At 58.7% G+C, this 23,670-nt stretch overlaps 11 protein-coding genes across 11 annotated transcripts; 5 read left to right on the top strand and 6 right to left on the bottom strand.

Moving 5' to 3' along the window:
• Positions 1-7: 7 nt before the first annotated feature.
• Positions 8-3,103, bottom strand: CcaverHIS019_0401530 (uncharacterized protein; the record flags this gene model as incomplete). The annotated part of the gene is made up of 10 exons (XM_060599957.1): positions 8-599; positions 650-1,047; positions 1,095-1,368; positions 1,408-1,528; positions 1,569-1,650; positions 1,688-1,905; positions 1,940-2,663; positions 2,702-2,731; positions 2,782-2,978; positions 3,040-3,103. 10 exons carry the CDS (start codon positions 3,101-3,103, stop codon positions 8-10), a joined length of 2,700 nt encoding a protein of 899 aa, XP_060456598.1.
• A 178-nt stretch (positions 3,104-3,281) lies between these two features.
• BMS1 (uncharacterized protein) lies at positions 3,282-6,765 on the bottom strand (the record flags this gene model as incomplete). Its single annotated transcript, XM_060599955.1, has 2 exons — positions 3,282-6,617; positions 6,652-6,765. The coding sequence occupies 2 exons, from the start codon at positions 6,763-6,765 to the stop codon at positions 3,282-3,284; spliced, it is 3,450 nt and encodes a 1,149-aa protein (XP_060456597.1).
• Positions 6,766-7,028: 263 nt separating this feature from the next.
• CcaverHIS019_0401510 (uncharacterized protein) lies at positions 7,029-7,466 on the bottom strand (the record flags this gene model as incomplete). Its single annotated transcript, XM_060599954.1, has 2 exons — positions 7,029-7,219; positions 7,250-7,466. 2 exons carry the CDS (start codon positions 7,464-7,466, stop codon positions 7,029-7,031), a joined length of 408 nt encoding a protein of 135 aa, XP_060456596.1.
• A 690-nt stretch (positions 7,467-8,156) lies between these two features.
• CcaverHIS019_0401500 (uncharacterized protein) lies at positions 8,157-8,396 on the top strand (the record flags this gene model as incomplete). Its single annotated transcript, XM_060599953.1, has 1 exon — positions 8,157-8,396. The coding sequence occupies one exon, from the start codon at positions 8,157-8,159 to the stop codon at positions 8,394-8,396; it is 240 nt and encodes a 79-aa protein (XP_060456595.1).
• A 420-nt stretch (positions 8,397-8,816) lies between these two features.
• CcaverHIS019_0401490 (uncharacterized protein) lies at positions 8,817-9,347 on the top strand (the record flags this gene model as incomplete). The annotated part of the gene is made up of 2 exons (XM_060599952.1): positions 8,817-9,202; positions 9,251-9,347. The coding sequence occupies 2 exons, from the start codon at positions 8,817-8,819 to the stop codon at positions 9,345-9,347; spliced, it is 483 nt and encodes a 160-aa protein (XP_060456594.1).
• A 1,634-nt stretch (positions 9,348-10,981) lies between these two features.
• Positions 10,982-14,696, top strand: PSD2 (uncharacterized protein; the record flags this gene model as incomplete). The annotated part of the gene is made up of 6 exons (XM_060599951.1): positions 10,982-11,532; positions 11,566-11,734; positions 11,769-11,864; positions 11,901-12,095; positions 12,155-14,456; positions 14,491-14,696. 6 exons carry the CDS (start codon positions 10,982-10,984, stop codon positions 14,694-14,696), a joined length of 3,519 nt encoding a protein of 1,172 aa, XP_060456593.1.
• Positions 14,697-14,973: 277 nt separating this feature from the next.
• Positions 14,974-15,486, bottom strand: CcaverHIS019_0401470 (uncharacterized protein; the record flags this gene model as incomplete). The annotated part of the gene is made up of 2 exons (XM_060599950.1): positions 14,974-15,432; positions 15,466-15,486. The coding sequence occupies 2 exons, from the start codon at positions 15,484-15,486 to the stop codon at positions 14,974-14,976; spliced, it is 480 nt and encodes a 159-aa protein (XP_060456592.1).
• Positions 15,487-16,135: 649 nt separating this feature from the next.
• CcaverHIS019_0401460 (uncharacterized protein) lies at positions 16,136-16,668 on the bottom strand (the record flags this gene model as incomplete). The annotated part of the gene is made up of 2 exons (XM_060599949.1): positions 16,136-16,234; positions 16,288-16,668. The coding sequence occupies 2 exons, from the start codon at positions 16,666-16,668 to the stop codon at positions 16,136-16,138; spliced, it is 480 nt and encodes a 159-aa protein (XP_060456591.1).
• A 1,115-nt stretch (positions 16,669-17,783) lies between these two features.
• Positions 17,784-19,488, top strand: CcaverHIS019_0401450 (uncharacterized protein; the record flags this gene model as incomplete). Its single annotated transcript, XM_060599948.1, has 3 exons — positions 17,784-17,789; positions 17,974-18,095; positions 18,144-19,488. 3 exons carry the CDS (start codon positions 17,784-17,786, stop codon positions 19,486-19,488), a joined length of 1,473 nt encoding a protein of 490 aa, XP_060456590.1.
• Positions 19,489-20,058: 570 nt separating this feature from the next.
• CcaverHIS019_0401440 (uncharacterized protein) lies at positions 20,059-21,991 on the top strand (the record flags this gene model as incomplete). The annotated part of the gene is made up of 5 exons (XM_060599947.1): positions 20,059-20,218; positions 20,877-21,025; positions 21,104-21,540; positions 21,580-21,723; positions 21,844-21,991. 5 exons carry the CDS (start codon positions 20,059-20,061, stop codon positions 21,989-21,991), a joined length of 1,038 nt encoding a protein of 345 aa, XP_060456589.1.
• A 177-nt stretch (positions 21,992-22,168) lies between these two features.
• On the bottom strand, positions 22,169-22,831 carry CcaverHIS019_0401430 (uncharacterized protein; the record flags this gene model as incomplete). Its single annotated transcript, XM_060599946.1, has 1 exon — positions 22,169-22,831. The coding sequence occupies one exon, from the start codon at positions 22,829-22,831 to the stop codon at positions 22,169-22,171; it is 663 nt and encodes a 220-aa protein (XP_060456588.1).
• Positions 22,832-23,670: the final 839 nt, after the last annotated feature.

Here is a 23,670-nt window from a genome sequence, read left to right as displayed (position 1 = left end):
TCTTACTTCATGACCGCGAGGCGCTGCGCCTGTGGTGATGCGGGGCGTGGTCGCGGTCACGCTCGTGGTGATGTCTGGCGTGCTCGAGCACTTCCCGGACAAGCTCGACAGTCTCGCGGTCCTCGTCATCGTGTCCGACGCCTGGCGTGGACGCGACAGCGACCTGGTCGTCGACCGCCTTCTCGAGCAGGTCCCACTGCTCGTGCTCGTCCTCGTGCTTCTGCGCCCAGAGCACGTACTCGGCCTCACTCCATCCGTGCACCTCGTGCGGCAGGCGGAGAGGCGAACGCACAATGATGTGGTGCAGCACGATAAGCGGCGGGAGGTGCACCGTCTCGACGGGGTTGGTCAGCCCAGCTCTGTCCGCGAACAGGAGTGTCCGGAACGTGCGGAGCGCGAGGTACTCCTCGCCGATGTCGGCCACGCGGACACCGCCGCGCGCACCCTGCACTCTTCCCGTGTTCAAGAAGTTCTGGAGGCCCATCTCGAACTCAGTCATGTTGCCCGTCAGCTTCAACCGCCCGCTCTCGCCCATCGGCCGTGCTATGGAGGCGTGCAGCAGGAACGTCTTGATCAGGTACTTGCTCAATGAGAGCACCCTGGAGTGAGTTTCTGATCAGGGTAACTCAGCTGTGCTGTGACGACTTACCATTGTCTCATGAACTCGCCCAGCGACGTGCGACCGAGCACCTCGAGGCGGAGGAAATTGAGCTTGTCAAGCAAGTCCTGCATGTACGGGCTGCTGCTGTTGCTCATGGCCATCGGGTCGACCGGCTTACTGAAGTCGACGCGGTGAATGCGCGCGAGGATTGTCGAGAACTCGCGCTTGATTGCGATGTCCAGCGAGTCCGTCACGCGGCGGTACGTGTCTTCCAATGACTTGACGGGCGGGGCGAGGATCTCGGCCACCTTGGACCCGAACTGCGGCTCGAGGTCGGAGAGGTTGAGCGTGCAGTGGTACAGGCAGCTCGTGAACTGCGCGTTGAGGATCGCTGCAGGCGTCGCCGTTGGGCCGATGAGTGACGTCGCGGTGAAGTCACGGACAAGCTGGATGTCAGCTCTTCTTGCTTGGCCAACTGAATGCCAACACTCACTGCTCCGTCTGTCCTTGTCCTGAGCGTGTTGAGCACCTTGACGGCGTTGCGAGCGACAGTGCGGACAAGAAGAGGGTCGAATCGCGCAGAGTCGAGCTCGTTTGTGATCGCGCGCGCGATGTTGACACCTTCAGTGGCGCTTGGTGCCGTTCCCCTCGGTACGCTGTAGTGCGACATGGCGGACGACACTGCGTCAGACATGCGCGACGTCGAGCGCGAGAGATACAACGACTCGAACGTCGAGACCGAGCGCAGAGCAAGAACTGCTTCAGGACTGCCATCAGCTTCATTGTACCATTAGAGGCTGACGCACCTTTGGGTCTCGCGGGTGTAGACGGTGTCGGTGTGCACCGCGATCTTGGCGAAGAAGTCGTGGAATAGACGCAGCAATCTGGGGTACCCGTTGCTGAGGGCCTGCTGGAGCCATCCGTTCGCTAACGTTAGCTGCGTGTTTTCTCATGGGAAGTAGCGTACATCGCGCGGCCTCCTTGCATTGTGACTCGAGGGCAGTCGCCAGTGTCGTCCAGAACGTAAAACTCGGCTTCTCGTCGAGTTTCTGTGATGAGCTTCGGGGTCGTATGATTGGAACTCACCTGCATCACCTCCTCTAGGAACTCGGCATTGGTGACGGCGTCACGCTTGATGCGCAGTACCTTCTCGAGCGTGTACACCTTGATGCAGCACACAGCCACGTCTTCAATGACACGCTCCAGGCGGTTCCACAGTACAGCAGTCCATGGCCCAACGTTCGAGCTCGACGGCTCCGTCTGCTGGCGTGATCGCGTCGTGAAACGGATAGCGTGGGATGTTTCTGGTGTCAGGCGCGAGAGCTTTTGTCAGCTCACCCTTCCCGGCGACTTCGCGACCGATTGCAGCCGAGTCCAAAGCACGTTGCACGCGCAGTGTGACGGTATCGTTTAGGTCGGCAACGAGGTTAGACACGAGGTCGGGGAGGAGGCGAAGGTCGTGCGCTGTCTGGAGGGACGACGAGATGAGGGGTTGGTTGAGATTCGCGAGGCCGACGCGCACCATACTCTCCATCTCGGTGATGATGGTGTCACGCGCTTTGTCTACGACGGGGACGTAGGCCTCCACAAGCTCAAGGCTCTGCAGAGGGAGCGGCGCGGTCGAACTACCCTCTCCATCGCCCTCGATGTCCTCCCCCTGATCCTCATCCTCGGATGGGGCGAGGAGTGCGTCGAGCTCGGCAACGCTCAGAGCCGCCTTGGCCAACTCGATTTCCTTCTCCCCCACGCCTGGCGCAGGCGAGTTGGCCCCACTACCAGTTGCTGGTGCAGGCGCGGCTTTCAAGCGCTCCATCTGCCCCTCGAGGCGGCGGGCGACGAGTACGAAGCGCGCAGCGCGTCTCGACAAGTCGGAGCTCAGCGCCAAGAGGCGCAGCCGCCGGACCAGGAGCGCAAGCTGCACGTGCGGTGTATGGATCTTGGTGTGAAGTCGGTCGATGCTGGAGGAGAGCGAGTTGAGCGACGAACGGATTGGCGAGAGCTGCGAGCTGAGGGCGAGTGAGGTCGTGAGGTGGTTGAGGAGGAGGGGATACGATGTGGTGATCTGAATGTCAGCTCTATTGAAATCCGTAGCGGACTCACCTCCTGCCGCAGTTGCTTCGTCACATCTTCCTGAGATGTCAGCAAACTACCAGTCTATCAGCTGAAAAGGCCGTACTCACGATACCGTAGTTCAGCCGCGCTACCTCGAGTCCAAGGTCGCCCTTCTCCTCCTGCCGTCGGCTCGGTCCCGCGTCACCCTCCTTCGCTGTCGAGCCTGATAGCAGTATCCCTGCATCTGGGTCGTACGCCTTTCCTTGCAGCACAGCATTGGCGTAGTCGTGTACGTCAAAGCGGTCAGAAAGGAACGCTTTTGTATCTGGCGTCAGGATCTTGCCTGATGAACATCTGCTGAACGACAGTAGCGGAGCAGCACGCACCAATGAACGACTCGGCAACGGTCGAGCGTCGGCGCGGTGTGCGCTCGACATGCAGTTCAGACATGCCGGGCGCGGGTTGTGGGTAATGTTGCAATGTTGACAGATGACGAGGAAGGTGGTCGGTTTCATTATCGCTGATGTGCTGTCCCACCACGTGTCAATGGGGTACCCCGCATTCCGCTTCTCTTCTGCTATCTGCCGTCTGCCATGCTCAAGACCAAATACAGACATGCATATCCCATCTAAGTGCGCTTCCTCTTCCCACGCCCGCCGGACTCTGCCGCTGCCTCCTGGTGCTTGCGCTTGATCGCCTCGGTGCGGAGGTGGGCCTTGCGCTCGGCGCGGATCTTCTCGGCGCGGCGCTCCTCGCTCTCGTCGATCTTCTTCCGGTGCGCGGACCTGTTCTCCTCCTTCTTGGCGTGCCGACGAGCCTTCTTGTCCTTCTCCAGACTCTGAATCTGCTGGAGCAGCGCAACGGCCTTCTTCTCCTCGTCGCCAAGCACGACAGCACGCGACTGGAGGTATGTCGGCTTGTTCTGGGCCTTCATGATCTTGGGCTTGGACGCGTATGGCAGGTCGGACTGGAGCTTGCGCGGGATCTTGAGCGGGTTGAACTTGCGGGCGCTGCGCTCAATCGTGCGGTATGCCGAGTTGGGGTCGAGTGGCGTGTCGACCTGCTCATCGCGACGGATCTGGCCGGTAAGGCGCATCCCCTGCCACCCCCTCTTGTTCGAAAGAAGAAGCGAGGTGACAGGATTGTACAGCTTCTTCGGCTCAATCGAGTACCACGCGCGCAAGAAGACAATGTCCGACATGAGGATCTTGTCCTCAAAGGTCGCGCGGAACGCGCCGTCGGGCTTTGACAGTGCGCGCTTCACCTGACCACGGATGCCTGAAACCGTGCGAATATTGGCACCCTCGAACTTGGCCACCTCGAGCGCCGAGTTGAACATGTCCTTAATGAATGCCGTGTTCTTGAAGATCTTGTACGGTGCACCGGTGAGCTTGAGCTTCTTGACGATCTTGGTGCTGCGGTCGATATCGAGGACCACACCAGTCGCCGAGATGCGGAAGCCAGGGACGTCGTCTGCCAGCGTGTTGAACGCGGCGAAACCCGTGTTCGGCGCGCTGACAGGGCCATAGAACGTCGCGAAGCAGTGCATATGCTCAGGTGTGTACTTGAGCATGCGGTTGCGGATCGAGTGGTCATCGAGGTGGTACAGCGGGAGGGTCTGGAAGCGGCGCCAACCCAGCGAGAAGATGAGCGGGTTGTTGGTCTTGAGCGTCTTGGTGAACCAACGGTGGCGCTTGATACGGACTGTGATGTATCCAAACGACTCCTCTGCCTGGAGCAGACCGCCAACGATGATCGGGAACTTGGGGTCAAAGTTCTCGACGAGTTCGCACGGCACGTTGTCGATCTCGAGGCGGACGTACGATCCTGAGCGGAAGCCCTCGATCTGCGCACGCGCGTTCGAGTCCATGCCTTCGAACTCGGTCTCGTTCATCTCGCGCTGCTTGGCCATCTCGGCCTTCTGCTGGTCGTAGAAGTCCATCTTGCCGCCCTCGCCGTCTGAGTCATCGTCGTACTGCTCGTCAAACTTGGCCGCGAGCGCCTTCTTCTTCTTGTCGAGTGCATCTTGGCGGGCTGCCTCCATCTCCTCCGCCGACTGGGGTGCGCCGGCCGGCTTGACGCCAACGTACGGAACGTTGTCACCGTCCTCCCCACCCTCAAGGTCCTCAAAGTCGCCACCCTCTTCCTCGTAGGGCAGGCCTTCGGCGGTCTCGTCGCCCATCTTGCCTGAGATGAACATACTCTGCAACGAGTCGAGCAGCCCCTCGTCAGACCAACGGGCCTCGAGCGCTGCAGGGTCGTACGACACCTTGAGATGGTCATCATCGTCGCCCGAGTTGTCGTCGCCTGAAACGCGGACGAAGCCCTCGTTCTCGAGGGCCATCCTGCTCGACTCGGCGTCGGCCGACGACGGACGTGACCTGCCCGCAGCGATCTCCTCGGGTGACAGCTCGTCGCCATAGATAATCGACATGAGGTCACGCCGCCTCTGCATCCTTTCGGCAAAGTTGGCTGCTGCACGCTGGGAGAGGTTCTGCTTCCACCGCGGCACGTCCTCCACGTCGCTGTCGACTTCAGCCTCGTCACCCTCATACTCCTCGTCCGACATGTCGACGCGTTTGCCGTCCTGCTGGAAACTGGTGGCCATGGAGAGGTCGTTGTCCGAGTCCGAATCCGCGTACATGGCATCACCATCCTGCTCGTCGTCGTCGTCCATCTCCTCAACGCGCGCGAAACCGTCTTCGTCGTCAAACTCATCGTCAAAGTCTGACTCGTCGTCGTCGGCTGCGCCGAGGACGGGTCCGCCGGAGCGGGGCTCGGCACGGCGACGCACGCGCCGACCACTCTCCTCTTCGATACGGAGCGCGCCAGACGAGTCACCGAACAGGCGGATCTCCGAGTTCTTGATGGCGTCGGCGAGCGTCGAGTTGGCTTCCTGCATCTCCATGACCATACGCTCGCCTTCGCCCTTGGGCGCATCGCTGTCCTTGGAGAATGAGCCGAGGACGTTGACATACACGGCGTCCTTGTCGTACATGACGCCGCCCACGTCGCTCATGGGCGCATGAATGAGCTTGGCCTTCTCGCCCATCTTCCGGCGGCGCTCCGACTCGAGCGTCGGCAACGGGCACGGGTCGCGCAGGCGCTCAACCTCGCGCACCTCAAGGTCGCCAGCACCAGGGATGTGGATCTTGGCATTGCGTGCCGGCAAGTTGGGACCGCGCAGGTAGCCGTAGAGCGTGATGGTACGGTCCATCTTTGGGTTTGTTCGGACCGCCTCACGAGGCGTCAGGTCCTGGATACGGTCGGCGAGGAGGTAGGGGTGCTGGTTGCGGAAGACGAGGGGACGGAACTTCATGGTGGAGATGAAGCGCGTGAGCAGGTTGATCTCGGCGTCGGGGTAGCGACCGTTAATGACACCCGAGAGGCCGATGAGCTTGGCACCCTGGTAGATCTCGGTCCAGAATCGGTGCTTGAGGCGCTTCTTGGTGTCCTTGAGGGTCGACTGTTTCTTGATGAGGTCGAGGTGCGTGAGGATGCCGACGACCTTGGGGAAACCGTGCGCCTGGAGGATGTTGAGAAACTCAAACGTCTCCATCTCGAAACCAAAACTGCCGTCGATCATGAGGAGCACGAGGTCGACGACCTTGCCAAGGTCGATCATGGAGTTGAGGTCGTTCCCACACTCGACGAACGTGATGCGGCGCGTCTTGCCGCTCACGACGGTGACGGGACCCTTGGGTTCTGAGAGGTTGTGCTTGGTGTAGCGGCGTACGAGGGAGCGGAGGAGGGTCGACTTGCCGACGCCAGGCGGGCCGACGAGACCAACAACGATGGGCGGTGGTGGGACGCGGCCCTCGTCCATCCCCTGGCCCTTCTGGGCAGTGACCTTGCGTTCATCGGGGTTGCGGTTGACAAGAGGGACATGGAGTCGTTTCTGGTCCTTTTCGGCGGTTCGCCGGGCAGCGATGTTGGCCGAGCGCCATGACTGCGATGTGAAGGCCTGTGGTCAGGTGTGCCCAACGTTGCAATCTCACCTTTGGGTTGAAGCCCTTGGCCGAGGAGCGGTCGATACCGGCCGCCTTGTCCTTTTTATCGGCCTTGCTTCCCACCGTGGGCTTGCGATGAGCCCTGTGGGTTTGCTCTGCCATGGCGAGATGAATAGATGTTGATGTCGACGGAGAATGACTTTCTGGCATCCAAAATCTAGCCAAGTGTGGAGGCACAGCACGTGGAAAAAGTGGAGGGTGTAAATAAGGGAATGGATGTATGCTTCCGACAGTGCCAGAACGAGCCAGCCAAAGGATGTGGCCCAGCGTCAACACCAATCTGCATCGACCATCCACTCGCAACACACACAACAAAGGCTATGGTAACGTCGAAAAATACGGCTACTATACGGAAAAGGCCTCCTTCATCCCTGTATCCGGATACTGCTCGAGGTGCTGGGTCGCGGGTCGCGGATCTTGATCGGATATGGGTGCTGCTTGACGAAAGGATGGTCCGCTAATGTGTACGGCGCATCGATCATAAGCTTGCGTATCGGAGGCGACGACGGTGGGGATATGGCAACCGCCGATATGGACTCCACCACTTCCGGGGTCCCTGGTGTCAGCAGGATCCGGACGGACTCACTGTCGACCGGCTCCTCCTCTGTATGCTGGGTGTCTGTGCCCTTCTTGAACGGCTTTGTGAATTTGACCATTAGGCGGGCGATGACGCCCAAGCGCGGCTCGGTCTCTGTGTCCGCCGTCTTGTCTCCCACGCGCATGTGGTGCACGCTGAGGCTGGGGCGGTGGGTCGACCGGGGCACGAGGTCGGACGAGGTGGAGTAGGTCACGCTTCGTCTCATGTCGGCTGGTGTTGGGTGAAGAGACCAGAGGGAGGGGGAGATGGGATATGAGACAGTCTGTCAGCTGTCTACTGTCGGATGAAGTTGAGGACGGAGTGTGGCATTTTCCGCATTGTTAGTGGCGGTGGACTTCGCGGTGGCGTCCTCATGCATCCGTCTTTGGCGGAGGGACCTGGATCCTGGGGTGTTGGGAAAAAAAGTGCCGCTATCTGGACACAAGATGCAACTCTAGCTGCCCAATCGAGGTATGACCTTGTCTACGACAGGTACGCCGACCTGCTTCCTTTGTCTGGTACACTAGATCGGGCATCGCCCTCGCCTACCGGACGTGTTAGTGGACCTCATTCATGAGCTCAACAAGCAGCGCCGTCAGCACGGTCCCAAACTTTATTGACACTAGCCCTATGAACAGGAATGTCAGGCTCCACAGTGTTCCCCATATTCTGCTCGGCTGATCAGCTGATCACCAAAACCTCCACCACTGCCAGCCGAACCTCGTAATCATCCCGGCACACTTGCCAAATCGCTTTACAATACATAGCTCATAGATTGACATCATTCTGGCCCTCGATGTTGCAGCTTTCAACTACCCACTCATCGTCCCCAACGCCAAAGTGACAACTGAACTTGTCGATTTAGTGCGTGGTGCCGCGCCACACCCCACTGACGCCGAGCCCGCAATCCCATCCGATGATCGACTCCAAACTCGCCTCCCATGTGGCCGAGGGCAAGAAGGCGCAAGCGGCTGGCCGCCCAATCCCACCAAAGAAGCTGTGGGGTTCATACGCCGCGCTCAACGTCGCCGCATTAGGCGCCGTCCTCGTCGCGGGAGCATACATTGGATCCGAGCACATGCCGGCCATGCCCGATTGGAACAAGTACTGGAACAGGCTGCGGAAGGGAGGAGCGGGCGAAGAGGGGCCAGCATAGCCGGAAGAATGTAATAAATGTGAGCTTGAGAGTTATAGAACTGACGATAGGCGGTATAGGCGGATGCATCTATGACAAAGCCTGGGCGGTTACTGGTGCTGAATCGTCGACGCCACACCAGTTTGGGGCCGCTCAAAACCTGGTCGACTTATCGACTTGCCGGTGGTCCCTTGTAAGAGGTCAATTCGCCAAAGGAAGGATCAAATGGATCGAAGGCAGAGCACGCTGTGGCCTGAGCAGTGAAGGCAGTTCACGCTGGTGGCGATGAAGATGGTCCGAGCGCTGTCCTTTGTGGGAACGAATCCGTACCAAACATACTCTGGCACTCTGAATTTGCTTTATAACTACTGTATCTCCAGCAACCCAAGCCCGCCAACTGCCTGTCACCCGCCCACCACGCACCACTCATTGCATTCAGTAATGCAATCGGGGGTATTCTTCAGCTTTGTCGACTTTTACCTCCAGCACGAGATTGGGGGCACCTTATGGGAGCCGCCCTTGAGCAGCTCGAATGCTGGAGGCAGAATCCTGTTATCGAGGCCGAATCCTAATCTTATTATCCGCCGCCTCGGTCCCCTCTGGGAACAAAGCGACCAAGTCCAACGTAACATCATGAACGGCTTCGTCTGCATGGTTGACCCTGACAACCGCGTTCACCTCACGAGGCTCTGGGAGAAGATCTTCCGATACGTCACTGGTGAAATCGCAGTCGTGATCGCGACCCAGATGGTCGACCTCACCGCCCCAATCGGAGCGTACTTTGAGATCAAGAAAGACGTGGACGGTTGGTGGCTCCTCCTCTCGAGGTGTGTGGAGAGGCTTGAAGACTACATGCTGGGTTACGGACCTAGCAGGGACAGGCAGAACGGGATCGAACTCATCTTACACGGGGTCTTTGACCAGTACCGTGAGGAGGTGAAGATGAGGCTTGTCGAGCTAGAGGAGGCGTAGATCGTCTAAGACCAAAATCACGCTGAACGGGTGCCCATTTATTCCACGGGCGCGCGACGTATCGGTCAGTGACACCAAACACGCCAGCGCGCAGAACGCTCATGTCCAGAAAGGCATTGAGGCGTGTACGTTACCAGGCGGCAAGGGGGCCCGACGATGCCCTGGTTTCGGCGTACCTACGATAGGCGCGATAGGCGTTGTACATGCAGTATATTAGACCAAGATGTCAACATATGACTACCATGATCTCTCAGAAGACGTCGCTGTCAATCCTACACCCGTAGTTGAGCGTACATGCTTACAAGTCGATCTCGAGAGGATGAGAGCTGATCTGTCGAGCTGTCGAATTGGGCCTGATCTGGCGAGGCCCGCCTGCAGCCTGGCGCGCCTGGGAATGCCTGACAGCCGATCATCCGACCGAAGAACCATGCCGTCCGTGATCAAAGTCCCAACATACACTCGCCCCGTCGAGTTGGTATCCCATATGAACCATGGCACAATGGAGGCCAGCGAGGACCGAAGAGAACCCTGCTTGTGAGTAGCGAGGGGGGTCCGAGCGTACGCCATCGTAACGCACAAATGTCTATAGCTGGTAATTACCAGCTGCTGAGGCAAAGTGGATCGCACAGACCAACATATGGCAGATCTGGTCGATCTGGGCCAGTATGACCAGAGACAACTCACTCGCCAATACCAATTTTGCCATTCCGATCTCGATTTGCGGTCTGCGATCTGCGATCTGCCAACTCCCTCCACATTGAAACACAAGCCTGGAACACGAGACGCGAGACGCGAGACGCGTCGATCTGGTAAGAAGCCGCCAAATCCGACGGAAATGTGCAGGGCAAGGGGGGGGCCGGGGGCGCACCGCCACAGCTACAGCCACAGTTGCGATATACACGTCACCTGAATGGTGCAGCTCCCCGTGCCCTGCGGAGGGAGCTTCCCGAGGTGGCAGAGGCGTTGAAGCCTCCGTTTAAGCATGAACGTGTATGGACGGAGAGGTGGATACCGTGAGAGGGTGTCGTACGCTTGGCGCGTGGGAGAATGTTAGAAATGGTGTGCAACTTGTTTGTACCTTTGTCTTGCATCATACCACAATGATGCGTGTTTTGTAATACTCTAAAGACGTTACCTAATGGTGTGCGTGTCTATTTCGCGTCTGACCCTGATACCTGAATAGTTTGGGGTGGGTATAGTGTGATTTCGAGTATGACGGAAGCGGAAGCTGCGGTGTAGGGCTGGTAGGGCAAGTGCTACCTTTAAGGATGATGACCTAGTTGATCTTGTGATCCTGAAGACCTGCAGGCCGGTAGACTACTGTGCAGTGGCCCTTGGACCAAGGTCCAAGGTCCAAGGGCCCAAGGGTGAGGTCGTCCAACGCACATGCCGCACCAGGTAAAGTAGACTGCACAGCACCACTTGATCTATCCTATATACTCTAATCAACCAAGTTCCATTCTATCACACCCAAGACATCTTACCACGTAGACACTCACACCCCCTTCCCTCTCTCTTAACTCCTCCTCCTTCACCCACAAACATCAACCCCCTCTCACCCTTCTCAGCAACACCCTCTCTCACACCGCCCCACAAATCCGCCCGTGCAGGCTCATACAGTCTCTCACGACTCCATGAGGGCACCAACTCTCCCTTCGCGCGGCGGCGACGCCCGGCCTTTACCCAGTCTCTCAACTAGCGTGACCCCCGTCCTCACCGAGACTCCCGCCACACCAATCGAACCTCCCCAGCAGGACAAGCCCCAGCAACCGCGCCTCCGCCGTCTCGCATCCAAGCCGCTCAAGCCGCTCAAACTCGCGGCGTCGGCACTCACGCGCAGCGGTAGCTCGACCCCCACTGGCGCGTCCAGCCATGAGGACGACTCCACAGTCGACTTCCACCTCCAATCCCAGCTGCAGCGCTCGGGCACGGCATCGTCGTTCAATTCGGTCGGCGAGGCGCATCTCGACGCCAGCGATAACAAACCGCGCAAGCGCCTAAGCTTTACCCGTAAGAAGGAGTCGCCGCAGTTGCCACACCTCCCCTTAGACCCTGTGCAGATCGCCCTCGCTGCCCGCGGGCCCCGTCGACCCATTGAAGGCGAGGAACCGGCAGCTGTGCTGCGTGTGCGCGTTGTGCGCGCCAACGACCTCGTCGCCAAGGACCGTAACGGCTTCAGCGACCCGTGAGTGCAAGGCTTGCATGCGACTGACCGAAGCTTTGTTACGATGACTATGGCGCCTGCCACGCGCTTTACGACGCCAGTGGTCAAGCGCAGCCTCAACCCTTCGTTCCCGCCCGAGTCGAGCACGTTTGACTATCCCATCTACCTAAGTCTGGCCGCCGTGATCGGCGGACGCGGCCTCGAGGCCGTCATGTGGGACAAGGTGAGACACTCGCCGAGCTGTGCTGACAAGCCAGGACCTCATGCGCAAGGAGTACATGGGCGAATTCAATGTCGGCGCTGAGCACTGGTTTGGCGGCCGCGACATTCATCTGTGGAACGACAACCTTCCGGTGAGTGTGATCATCGGTCGCGCCGCTGACAGACAGGTGCAATCGTTTGGGCTGATCTCGTCCCGTGCCGGGCAGAAGGTCTCTGGAAACGTCTCGCTCCAGATCGGGTTCCTCCCGGCCCCTGGTTTGGATCCCGCGGAAGCACTCAAGAGGGCGACCACGATCCACAATACTATTCTCTCGCGAGCATTCATTACGGGTGGGCCCATGAGCGTCTTAGGTGTTCCTGCTGTACGTGATATTTGGCCGCATGGCTTGTGTCTGTCGTCTTGCTCTAACTTACACTTCAGCACGAGGGCATCGGGACCGTCATGATGTCGCGCGACGGCGAGGAGACGTCCACGCCGCGTTTCCAGGTGGTGGGCTCCGCTATGACTGCTCCTTTCTCCGGCGAGAAGGACACCAACAAGAACCACCTCGTGTTCGACGAGTGCGACCTCAGCGACGATGGCTTGTCGAGCTCGGAAGAGGACGAGATGGAGGACGCCCTCGAAGGAGACGGCGATGGCTATTTACGCGAATCGCCTCAGGCCATGGACCAGAACCCGTATGACGCAGCTGGTGAAAAGCTCCTGGCGACCTCCCCGTCTGCCGACGCTGGGAGCCGTCTTTCGAGTGGTGGCTCGACGCCCATAACATCTAGTGGCACTGCGTCGGCTCGGCGCCGCCTCAAGTTCCCACGCAAGGGCAAAAAGGGCAAGACGTTCCATCTCTCCCAGGGCCCGGCCAAGGGCGTGCAAGGCATTGTCGTGATGGAGGTCTCGAAAGCGACCGACCTACCTAAACTCAAGAACGCCCTCGGTGTAGGCTTTGACATGGACCCGTTCGTGGTCATCTCGTTTGGCAAGAAGGTGTTCCGCACGCGTGTGATCCGACACTCGCTCAATCCGACCTGGGATGAGAAGCTCCTTTTCCACGTTCATGGACACGAGGCTGGCTTCACGATCCAGATGGCTGTCCTTGACTGGGACAAGGTGTCGGGTAACGACATGGTCGGCCACTGCACACTGCCGCTCGCCGAGCTCATGGCCCTCGCCCCTAAGCCTGACCCAGAGACGGGTCTCTACGCTGAAGACGAGGACGGCAAGCATGAGGTCAAGGAGTTTACGCTGCCCGTCCTGACTGCAAAGGACAAGGGGTGGGAGGCGCGTCACTCGCCCACTCTGACCGTGCGCGCAAAGTACGAGCCGTACGACGCTCTTCGTCAGCGCTTCTGGCGCCAGTACACCCTCCAATACGACGCGGATGACACGGGCATGATGTCGTTTGTCGAGCTCACCACCATGCTGGACTCGCTCGGTTCGACCCTCACCCACCAGACGCTTGAGAGCTTCTTCACCCGGGTTGGCAAGAACCCCGACAGCGGCGAAGAGCTTACAGTCGACGAAGTGGTGCAGGCCTTAGAGGAGGAGGTCACAAAGTCTCCTGACCAGAAGAGGAAGGTGACCTCCATGACCGACATCGACACGAACGCCCTGGATGAGAAGCTGCTGGCCAGCTTGCCGAAGCAGCAGACGTCGACCAGTAGCAGTAAGGCGTCGACTATTTCCGTGCGGGGGGACTCAAAGTCGTCGACACTACCACCTACGGATGCACCCTCGCCGGCCAGCTCGGATGTTGAGGACTCGTCTACGAATCATAGTGACGACCAGATTGAGCGCGTTATCAATATCCGGGAGTGTCCGTTGTGCCACCGCCCCCGCCTCGGCAAGCGCAGTGAGAAGGACATTATCACACACCTTGCTGTCTGCGCGTCGGCTGACTGGAACCGCGTGGACCGTATCATGGCGGCGAGCTACGTCACGTCGAGCCAGGCGCAGCGCAAGATGCTCACCAAGCTGGTCAACAAGGTCGCCGTCGGACGCTACTCGCTCGGTGCCAATTCTGCCAACACCATTGTGCAGGACCGCATGACTGGTCAGCTCCAGGAGGAGAAAATGGCTGTATACGTGCGCATCGGTATCCGCGTGCTCTACAAGGGTGCGGGATCGCAGATGGCGCGTGCTAGGGCCAAGAAGTTGCTGAAGTCGCTTTCCGTCAAACAGGGTATCAAGTACGACTCGCCCGCCTCTGCAGCCGACATCCCTGGCTTTATCGAGTTCCACCGCCTCAACATGAACGAGATTGCCGACCCGCTCGACTCGTTCAAGACGTTTAACGAGTTTTTCTACCGCAAGCTGCGTCCAGACGCGCGCCCGGTTGACGAGCCTGGCAACCCGGGCCGGCTCGTGTCGATGGCCGACAGCCGCATGATGGCATTCAACTCTGTCAACCAGGCGACGCAAATCTGGATCAAGGGCCGCGACTTTACCATTTCGCGGCTACTGGGTCCGCGCTACGCATCCGAGGTGCACAAGTACGAGGGTGGAGGGCTCGCAATCTTCCGTCTCGCGCCGCAGGACTACCACCGCTTCCACTCACCCGTGCGCGGGCGTATCGGCAAGATTACTATGATCGACGGCGACTATTACACTGTCAATCCACAAGCCATCCGGTCCTCGCTCGATGTGTATGGCGAGAACGTGCGCCAGGTTGTCCCCATCGAGAGCGAGGAGTTTGGCACTGTCATGACGGTGTGGATTGGTGCGATGAGTAAGTCTACGAGAACGACAGAGCTGACGAGCAGTGGTGGGCAGCATCGGCACGTCAGTTCAGGAGGGCGAGATGGTCGATCGCGGCCAGGAGCTTGGCTGGTTTGCGTTTGGCGGCAGCACGATCGTCGCGCTGTTCGAGTCGGGCCGCGTCTCGTGGGACCAGGACTTGCAGGACAATGCGGGCGCGGCGATTGAGACCCTCGTCCGTGTGGCTATGGGCATTGGGCGCGCCGAATAAGAGCGGAGTGTGCGGAATTGATCAGTTATACAGTTAGAGAATCTTTTGTCATGTAATATATTATGCTCGCAGTACAATGAGTGGTAGTCTAAGGTGGCCGTCGTCTTTCGGCCGAGGCTCAGCCGTCACCTGGGTGTAGGGCCTGCTCGCGCCTGCTGGCCAGACCAGATGCCGACTATGCACATGTCGATGGGTGATGTCGATGCCTGATTGAGATGAGAACAGCGCTGCGTGGGCGCTTGTAACGGTGGAGAGGATTGACGCACGCCTGTAGAGGCTAGAGGCGCGCCCCACTAGGCCCAGGATTGACCTCACGCTCCCAGCTCCATCGATAAACGAGATCATTATGCGCCTCAATCCGCAGCCTCCGCCGCCCCTCGTCGTCCCCAATGACCTCGAGATCCGCGAGGAGCGCAGCGTGCGCGGCATCCAGGCGGCGCTGCCATGCGTGTGCCCTCGCTGAGGGGTGGGAGCTATGTGGCCGTGGCGTGAGGGGCCGGGACGGGATATCGACTTCGTGCACGCGGGCGAGTTGGACTCGGTGTTGTTGTGGGGAGAGAGGTGGTCCAGAGTGGGATGGCGGCGACGCGTGGGTGTAACCAAAGGAACCAAAGGAACCAAAAGAACTAAATGGTACGGCCTGGCCGGCCAAGGACGGCGTGAGGGGAGTGTATTGGGCAGCGTATGGCATGGCAGTCGCGGACGCAGACGCGTGGATCGGCGCGTGGCGCGCAGGCTGGAGTTAGCATGACCCACTGGTTGGACGTACTGCCCACTGGTGTCGTTGCATGTTTGAGGAAGACTGAACAGAGAGTAGTGAGTCGAAAAGCAACTTGTAAAGTGAGGCTACAGAAGGACCTGCGGCATTCTGTTACCGTTCCTCACCGCGCTCACCGGTTAGACTTGGAGTTAGCCGGTGATGTCATGTTTGTAATGGCAAATTTCGCACACGCGTTGTGGAGTGCGGAAAGAGTTGTGGCGAGGACACTTGCAGCGCAACTTCTTTCCTCTTGCATCCCTCTTCCATCGGTAGTCGGGCATCGGCAAGAACGGAGAGATGCTTGAGTGTGGTTCTGCTATGGGCCATACGGTGTAACCCGGAGATTTGGCAGGTTCCGGAATCTCGAATCTCAGGCAGGACCAGTCCAGAGACAATGGGCCATCCGCCACGTCCGCCACCCACCTCATTCCAGAGCGCCCTCCGTCTGAATGTGGGTGGTATAGAGATCAGCTGGTCTGTTGTGTTGTTCGTGAGCCTTGTCGCGCCCGATGTCGGCAGATGGTCGGGATATGGTCGGGCGCGGATCTGACCTCTGTGGTCATCGAACCACTGGACCACGGACATGTCATGTCATAGAATACCGAGTCTAGTGCTACATTTGTACAGGGTGAGGAAACAGGTGGGATGGAGATGGCTGGAGACGAGATGATGGGAGTTACTATGGCAAGACATCGGCAGGCAATGTGATGGTCGTACTGAGCGGCGACCGGCCCAGCGTACTCCGCCCTTTCTGCGGCCGTGGGCGGGGCGTACATGCCTGGTGTCAGAATCTATCATAACTTGGCTGGTCACGCTAGCTGGGGGACGTACAGAGGGCTCAGCTACCCGGGCGAGGCGGGGGTCTTTCTGCTTGTGCGTCGGATAGATCGGATATGGCGTGGTGTGGTCCCGCGTGATTACAGACGCAGTGGACTCGATCTCGGGCTGGTCATCGTCACCGTCCGTCGGCGCGTCGGGGGGCAAGTCGAGCGCGTCGGGCTCTTCATCTGGACTCGTCGGAGGCGAGGGAGAGGAGGACGAGGAGGACGGGGATGAGGGGGTGATGGATAGCGATCCGCACGCGTGTAATGCCACGTCGAGGGAGGTACAGGAGAATGCTATGCTCGAGTTTGTGCGTTTAGGAACGGCAGAACGACCCCGACCGCGGGGTTCCGGGGCGCACGCGCGACGCTGGAGGCGGCTTGCGCTCATTCTGGGTGGTTGTTTGGGTAAGGTGGCAGTGGTGGGGAGGTTGGGGGTAGTTGTAGCCGGTTTGGGTTACTTGTAGGAGTGATGTGAGGTGGTGAGGTGGTGTGGTGTGTGGGTGATGGTGAAGCTGCAATTGGTGACAGGCAATGACTTGTTTATGGACAAATGGACAAGTAGAGATATAATGCATCGAACATGGCTAGTTTGGCTCTGGAACTAGAGTTTCGCTCGGCCGGGATACGGAGAGAATGACCAGAATGACTGTAGGATCGAATGCGGAACTGAATCGGACCATTCCGAGATCCAAAAACGAGTCTAGGCGACACAGTGGAGGATTCGGAGAGCGCCGGAGATACACAAAGTGGACGGGCTTTGATAACCTCATACTTAGGTGGATGGTCCAGACTCGCCGCCTCCGTAAGGCTTCGGCTGTCTGCTCGGCGGATTTGAGAACTCCATTCCAAAATACTCAAACACCGAACGGATATGTTTCCCGCCGCTAGTCCAAAGCCGCTAGTCAACAGTCTAGTGCCTAGTGTCTCATTGTCTCACTGCCCCGTTCTGAGATTCACTCACCGACGCCGGCCTAGACTGGACTCTATGTTAGTCGACAGCTGGCAGTTGACAGTACAGGCATGCATGTTCTGTTCGTGGTTGTCTGTGCGTATCTGTGTGTTGTTACCTGAAAACGGAGTGCCGAGGTGCCGATCGGGACAGACCGGATTTGGACACGAGATAAGGCGTTGAGGATTTTGATCCCGCTTCTACTTTGGGCCAGACTGCCACGTGGCCAAAATACCTTATCGCATCTCGAGCTGTGGACATGGCCGTGCCAAGAGTGTGTTGTGGCACTAATGCCACTTGACAGCTTCTTTATGCGGGGTGCGCGCAGGTCGATACGCGTCGATAGTTTGATAGTGATACAAAGGTCCAATCGGGCGCCAGAAGTTAAGGCGGGGTACTGAGATACTGAGAGAGAGGAGAGAGAGGGGAGAGAGAGAGCATCGTGTTAGCTGGGTATCGCGTGATGGCTCTCATAGTTCATAAAGGCCGCCACTCCTAGTTTCTCAGCGCATACTCTACTCTACTCTTCTTCACTTTGGTAAACTTTTCTAGCCATGGTGGTGAGTTCTCCCAACCGTGGAGGATCCGCGTATACCTCCAGTGGTCCGCCACACCTGCCACGAATCGCTGTATCCTCTTCTCCCCTCCCCCCTCCCCAACCCCCAACATGCCCCTCCCCAACCCCCAACATGCCCCTCCCCAACCCGCTTCGCAGGGCGGCCCATAGCCCCCCGCTGACACCAGAACATCTCCTATACAGAAATGTCAGGCGACATGCTCGCCACGTTTGCTCCAGACGCCGAGCCGGCGCTGTACAACCTTGGCGACATTGCCTTTGTGCTTTCCGGCATGGCCCTTGTCTGGTTGTGAGTGTCCTTTCTCCGCAATCTCTCCTCTTGCCTCCCTGACACCAGGATGATCCCCGGTGTCGGCCTCTTCTATTCGGGACTTCTGCGACGCAAGAACGCCCTCTCAATGATCATGCTGTCGATGTGCGCCATCGCCGTCGGTTCATTCCAGTGGTTCTTCTGGGGATACTCCCTAACCTTCTCGTCCACTGCTTCCCTCTTCATCGGCGACCTGAAGCACTTTGGCCTCATGAACGTCCTCGACGCCCCTAGTATGGGAAGCACTCGCATTCCAGCTCTGGTCTTCTGCGCATACCAGTGCATGTTCGCCATCATCACCGTCGCCCTTGCATGTGGTGGATTTGCCGAACGCTCCAAGATTGGCCCAGTCACAGTTTTCATGTTCGTCTGGCTTACCCTCGTGTATTGCCCCATTGCATGCTGGACATGGAACGCAAACGGGTGGACGTTTGTGCTCGGTGGACTCGACTTTGCTGGCGGCACACCAGTGCATATTTCATCTGGAACGGCTGCCCTAGCAATCGCGCTCTACCTCGGTAAGAGGAGGGGATACGGTTCCGAACGGCTCGCGTACAAGCCGCACAACACAACCTTTGTCGTTCTCGGTACAGTCTTCCTCTGGTTCGGGTGGTTTGGGTTCAACGGCGGGAGTGCGCTCTCCGCCAACCTCCGCGCGATTCAGGCCTGTATCGTGACCAACCTCGCAGCGTCTGTCGGCGGGCTGACATGGATGCTCCTCGACTGGCGCCTGGAACGCAAGTTTTCAGCGGTCGGTTTCTGTTCCGGCGCAGTCGCCGGGTTGGTTGGCATCACCCCCGCTGCCGGATTCGTTGGAGCGCCCGCCGCTGTCGCAATTGGCTTCGTGACCGGCGTTGCAGCAAACTTTGGCACCAAGCTCAAGTACCTCGTCCACATCGATGAGGCTCTAGATGTCTTTGCGTCGCACGGTATTGGTGGCCTCATGGGATGTATCCTCACCGGCCTATTCGCCGACTCGCGGGTCGCTGGATTCGACGGCACAACAGTCATCCCAGGCGGCTGGATCAACCACAACTACGTGCAGCTTGGAAAGCAGATCGCCGACGCGGTTTCGGGGATGGCGTGGTCCTTTGCCGTGACGACCATCATCCTCTGGGCCATGCACTTTGTGCCTGGGCTCCGGCTTCGGTGTTCCGAGGAACAGGAGATTGTCGGCGTCGACGACGCGTTCCTTGGCGAATGGGCTTATGATTATGTCGGCATGGACCGGGAGATTGACCATCTCGATCCCGTCGAGCGTACCCCGCCGTTGCCGGAGGAGAAGGCGATGGAGGAGACGAGGGTGCAGACTCCCGAGAAGGAGACCGAGGACCCTGTTGATCTCGGCGCGTCCAGTTCGACGCGTGAGTAATTTTACATCAAAACTAGAAACACGAACTGTTATTTTTATATTTTATCTGTGCTTCGGGAGTATATGCATATGCTGGGACAAGTTGTCAAGAACAGAAGGGGGGGATGTATTGAGACCAACGCATGTAGCTCGACATTCGACATTTGCCTTCTGTGATATGTGAGCTTTGGGGTTACTGACCAACTGTGCGAGGTAAGCGCTGCTTTACATGAGTATGAGCAAGGCGGTCGCAACGATCTCGACCTCAACCTCGACCTCGACTATGACCAAGCACAGTCTGAGCGGCGCAGCTCATCTCAATGCCCCTCGGAGTGGAACTGCTTCAATGTCCGGTGGGTCGGCCGTTCAGTATTAATTTGCTCGGCATAGAGAATAAGCGACAACATTCTCCCGCTCAATCCGCATCCTCCCTCATCCAGGTCCCTCGCACGCCTTGCCCCCATGGCCCCACGTTTATATCCCTGAACATCCCCCCCCCCCGCAGTCCCTTTTTGGCCACCCTTTGCTTGTACGTTGAATCAAGATTGAAAGATGATAAACTTGTAGCCCCATCTCTGTACACATACACCCATGACTACCCTCGCCCCCATCTCGTCCTCTGAGAGTGACCTAAAACGCTTCCGCACACCGTCGGCGACGCGCGCCGGTCGCGCACCATCAAGTGAACGGTTTGCCAGTGCGCTGCGCGCCCTCAGTCCTGGCCGGGCGCCAGTACCGCGCGGATTGATGGGTAAGTGTTCCAGTTTTCCGCGATCCGCGATTGTGCGATAGCGATCACAAGAAGGAGAGTGAGATGCTGGAATGCCGGGAGTGTATGTCGTTATACACTATCGGTGTGTGTGCAGCTTTGGTGGCTTGGGAATACTATGATGGAGCGAGCGATAAGACACGAGCGAATCCTAGCCCTCCCCTTCCCCGTCCAGATGAGAGATAGCTAGCATGCTATCAAAGCTATCACCCCTCTTTCATCTGTCAAGCCTGCTATCGTCTATGACCACGTCGCCCGAATCTTCCCGATCATCGGCCGCAGCTATGAAGTCTGTCTGACCTTGGGAGGGAGGGGAACTGCGGTGGGATAAGGTATGGCGCATGTCGTCGGGCCAATCACGGCTCATCCACCGATAGTGTCTCTCTTGTTGATTCAGATCGCCGTCGTTGTGCCAAATGTGCAGAGAATCCCGAGCAACTTGCTTGTGGTGCTTTTGAGGGCGCTTGGGGTCTTTGGGTCTTGGCCTAATGTATAGACGTTAGTACTACGAGTCACCCAATCGACCAGTCACTGGGTGGCAACGTGAACTCGTCATTTGCCAACTCGCCACTCACCACTACCCCTACCCGTTATCATATCTCATCTCGCACACCTTTCTTCTCCCACTCGCTCACTCCAGAAACCATGAACGAAGAACACCGGGGCCGTGACCCACTCATTTCAACTGGCCGCGGCGGTGCCGGAAACATTGTCCGCGAGCTCTCGTGTGGTCCCGACGAACTTGCAGGCGAGAGAGGTCGTGAGCTGCGCGACCATTCCGTCGACAGAGTGAGTTCCTCTTACCCTTTCCTGCTTCATGCTGGCCCAATGCGTCATCGGTTGAACAATCTTCCATGCTGACCCAAGGCTACCCATTCCGGCCGCGGCGGGGCAGGCAACATCCGCTCCCCGAGCCGTGACCCCAAGTCCCAAGCCATATGCGAAATGCAAGAGGACGCGCTGCAGGACGCTCTTATTGCTGAGCGCCGCGGCCGTGCCGAGAACCAGACTTTCACGACCGGTCGCGGTGGGGCTGGTAATATCGAGAACCGTTCGCGCTCGCGGTCCGAGGCGCGCGACCCAAGCAATCCGAATATGAACTCGCCCCTGCCTAGAGGTGGTTCCACTAGCCGCACGCGTAATGGCCGCGAGGAGAGCCGGAACCGCGGTTTCCATGCTGGTCGTGGAGGGTATGGTAATATTACCGAGGAGGCGAGCGAGGAGGAACTCGCGCGTCGTAGGCAAGAGGAGCTTTATGAGGCGCAGGTTAAGAAGAAGTACGAAGAGGGCGAGCCGGCGCTTCTGTGAGTCATTGGGGGGAGAGAGGGACGGGCTGACCGCAGTAAGACGACTGGTCGTGGAGGCGCGGGATCGGTCCTTCATGACCTCGCCCCAGTTGATTTCGACACGCTCTCGCTTGAGGAACGCGAGGCGCGCGACAAGTTTTACAAGGATGAAGTCAAGCAGCCGATCCGCGGCGGGCGTGGGTGAGTAGAGTGTGCTGTCAAGCTTTGCGCTGCGGGTTGTTGTGTCCTGCCATGCTGCGATGAGCGGCGTGGTGCAGCCGCAGTTCAATTAAGCTGTACGAGAACCGAGCTGAACCCCAGCGGCGCAGGCAATATCGTGCCCCGCGAGGAGCGCGGGCGCGAGAGTAACCACCACCACCACCACACGACCAGCACGGGCAGCGTGTTCGGGAGCATGCTGCGTTCGCTGTCGCGCGCCGCGCGCGGCGAGAAGGAGCCGACCAAGTAGGCGGGTTTACTGAGTTTTCTGGTACTGTTGTCGTATACCTTCTAGTTGTGATGTCCATATCTATGTGTGCACGAGTGCGAGGGGTGCGAAGGCCGCAAGGAAAACAGCGGAGGGAAGTAGGAGGGAGGTACAACATGTGCATCTGTCCACTCTAGGCCTGCATTATTCCGTCTTGGCCTACTCTGTCTTGGTCTTGCCCCTTGTCGCCCGCACGAGAGCGTACACGACCCACGCCCATCCCGCCCACACCACCGCTGCGGTAACAGCCTCGACGGGTAACCGATAAGCGGCATCGCCAACCGGGAGACGCGCAACGGCATTGGTATCGACAAACTCCATCCTCTCGCCGCAATACGCAGCCTCCACCCTACCCAGGGACACGTCGCGATAAATATCCCCATTAAACGCCTTGATCATGGCGTCCCAACTCGCCTCTGCGGCGTCGGGGATGAGATACCGCGCGTGTAATGGCACGTCGACGGCGCCGGTGAAGACGAGATCCAGCTTACTCCGCCCGGTTTGGGGAGATTTGAGGCTTTGAGGGGGAAGGGTGGGAGATTCGGGCCGCTCGATGTCGACTATGCGTGGGGAGAGAGTCCATACAGGAGAGGTTTGGTCTGCACCAAGGGAGGGTTTGGAGGAAAGGTCGAGGGAAGGAGCACCCCAGAGATCGACCAGTTCGTCCGGATCGACGAAGAGGGCGTCGGGAAGGTGAAGGCGGACTTGGACGCAGCTGGACGGGGAGGAGGAGGTTGGGTCGGGGTTGAGTGGGGAGAGATGCAGGTGGGGGTGGAGGGAGGAGGAGATGGTTGCGTTGAGGCGTAGGGAGGGTGGATTCATGATGGGCTTAAAGAGCGTGGGTGATGAGTCGACTGGGGCGTTGGAACGAGTGTTGACGGAGTGAGCGTGGATGTGATGGGTCGGCCTCCACATTCCCTCTGGGTGCTGTGACGGTATGTCCTGGTGGAGGGAGCCACAGCGTCATCCAACAGATGTAGGGAACGACGCTTACAGCGTTGGTAGCCATAGGACTACCTACAGTTCATCTGTACCTGTCTACCTGTTGCTAGCAAACAGTCCTGGCGTCCAAGGTTATCTCCTGCCTAACATCGCACGGTCGAACGGCCACCGTCGAGCGCAGCTGCGGGCCTTCCGAAGAAGCGAGTGAGCTACAGCTAAGAGCTAACGGACCATTTACTGACATGTACGGGCGATCACCCATTTGGACTGTTGCGTCACGTAACACCAGGTCGTCAAGACAAGGGGTTGGGGAATTTGACGAGGTCGAGGAGGAGCGAGGTTGTTCCCCCAAGCTGAGTTTGGAACTGACGACAACTACTGGCGGCGATCGCGCAGCGAGGATGTGACTCACGACTCACGCGTCTGATTGTAATAGGTCAATGTCTCGCGTACTGCCGTCTCCACGGCCCACGGCCTCCTCGGTGCCCAGACACACAGAACGCCCATAGGCTGCCGTCACGCTGACTGTGGTCGTTATCCCAGGCCGCAAGCTGTGACGATCCGGCGCCGAGCGGACAACGCGCCACGCAGGTGGCCAGGTGGCCAGGTGGCCAGCTGCCCATGGAATGGACATGACTGTGCACTTTGACACTGCATATCGCCCATCGCCCATCGCCCATCGTTCATCAAGCGATCATACAAACTCTGTCATGGCTACT

Source organism: Cutaneotrichosporon cavernicola, assembly GCF_030864355.1.
Source record: "Cutaneotrichosporon cavernicola HIS019 DNA, chromosome: 4".
In the NCBI taxonomy this organism is placed as follows: Eukaryota; Fungi; Basidiomycota; class Tremellomycetes; order Trichosporonales; family Trichosporonaceae; genus Cutaneotrichosporon; species Cutaneotrichosporon cavernicola.
The sequence above is the reverse complement of the archived record's forward strand: the minus strand, read 5'-3'. Positions and strand labels throughout refer to the sequence as shown.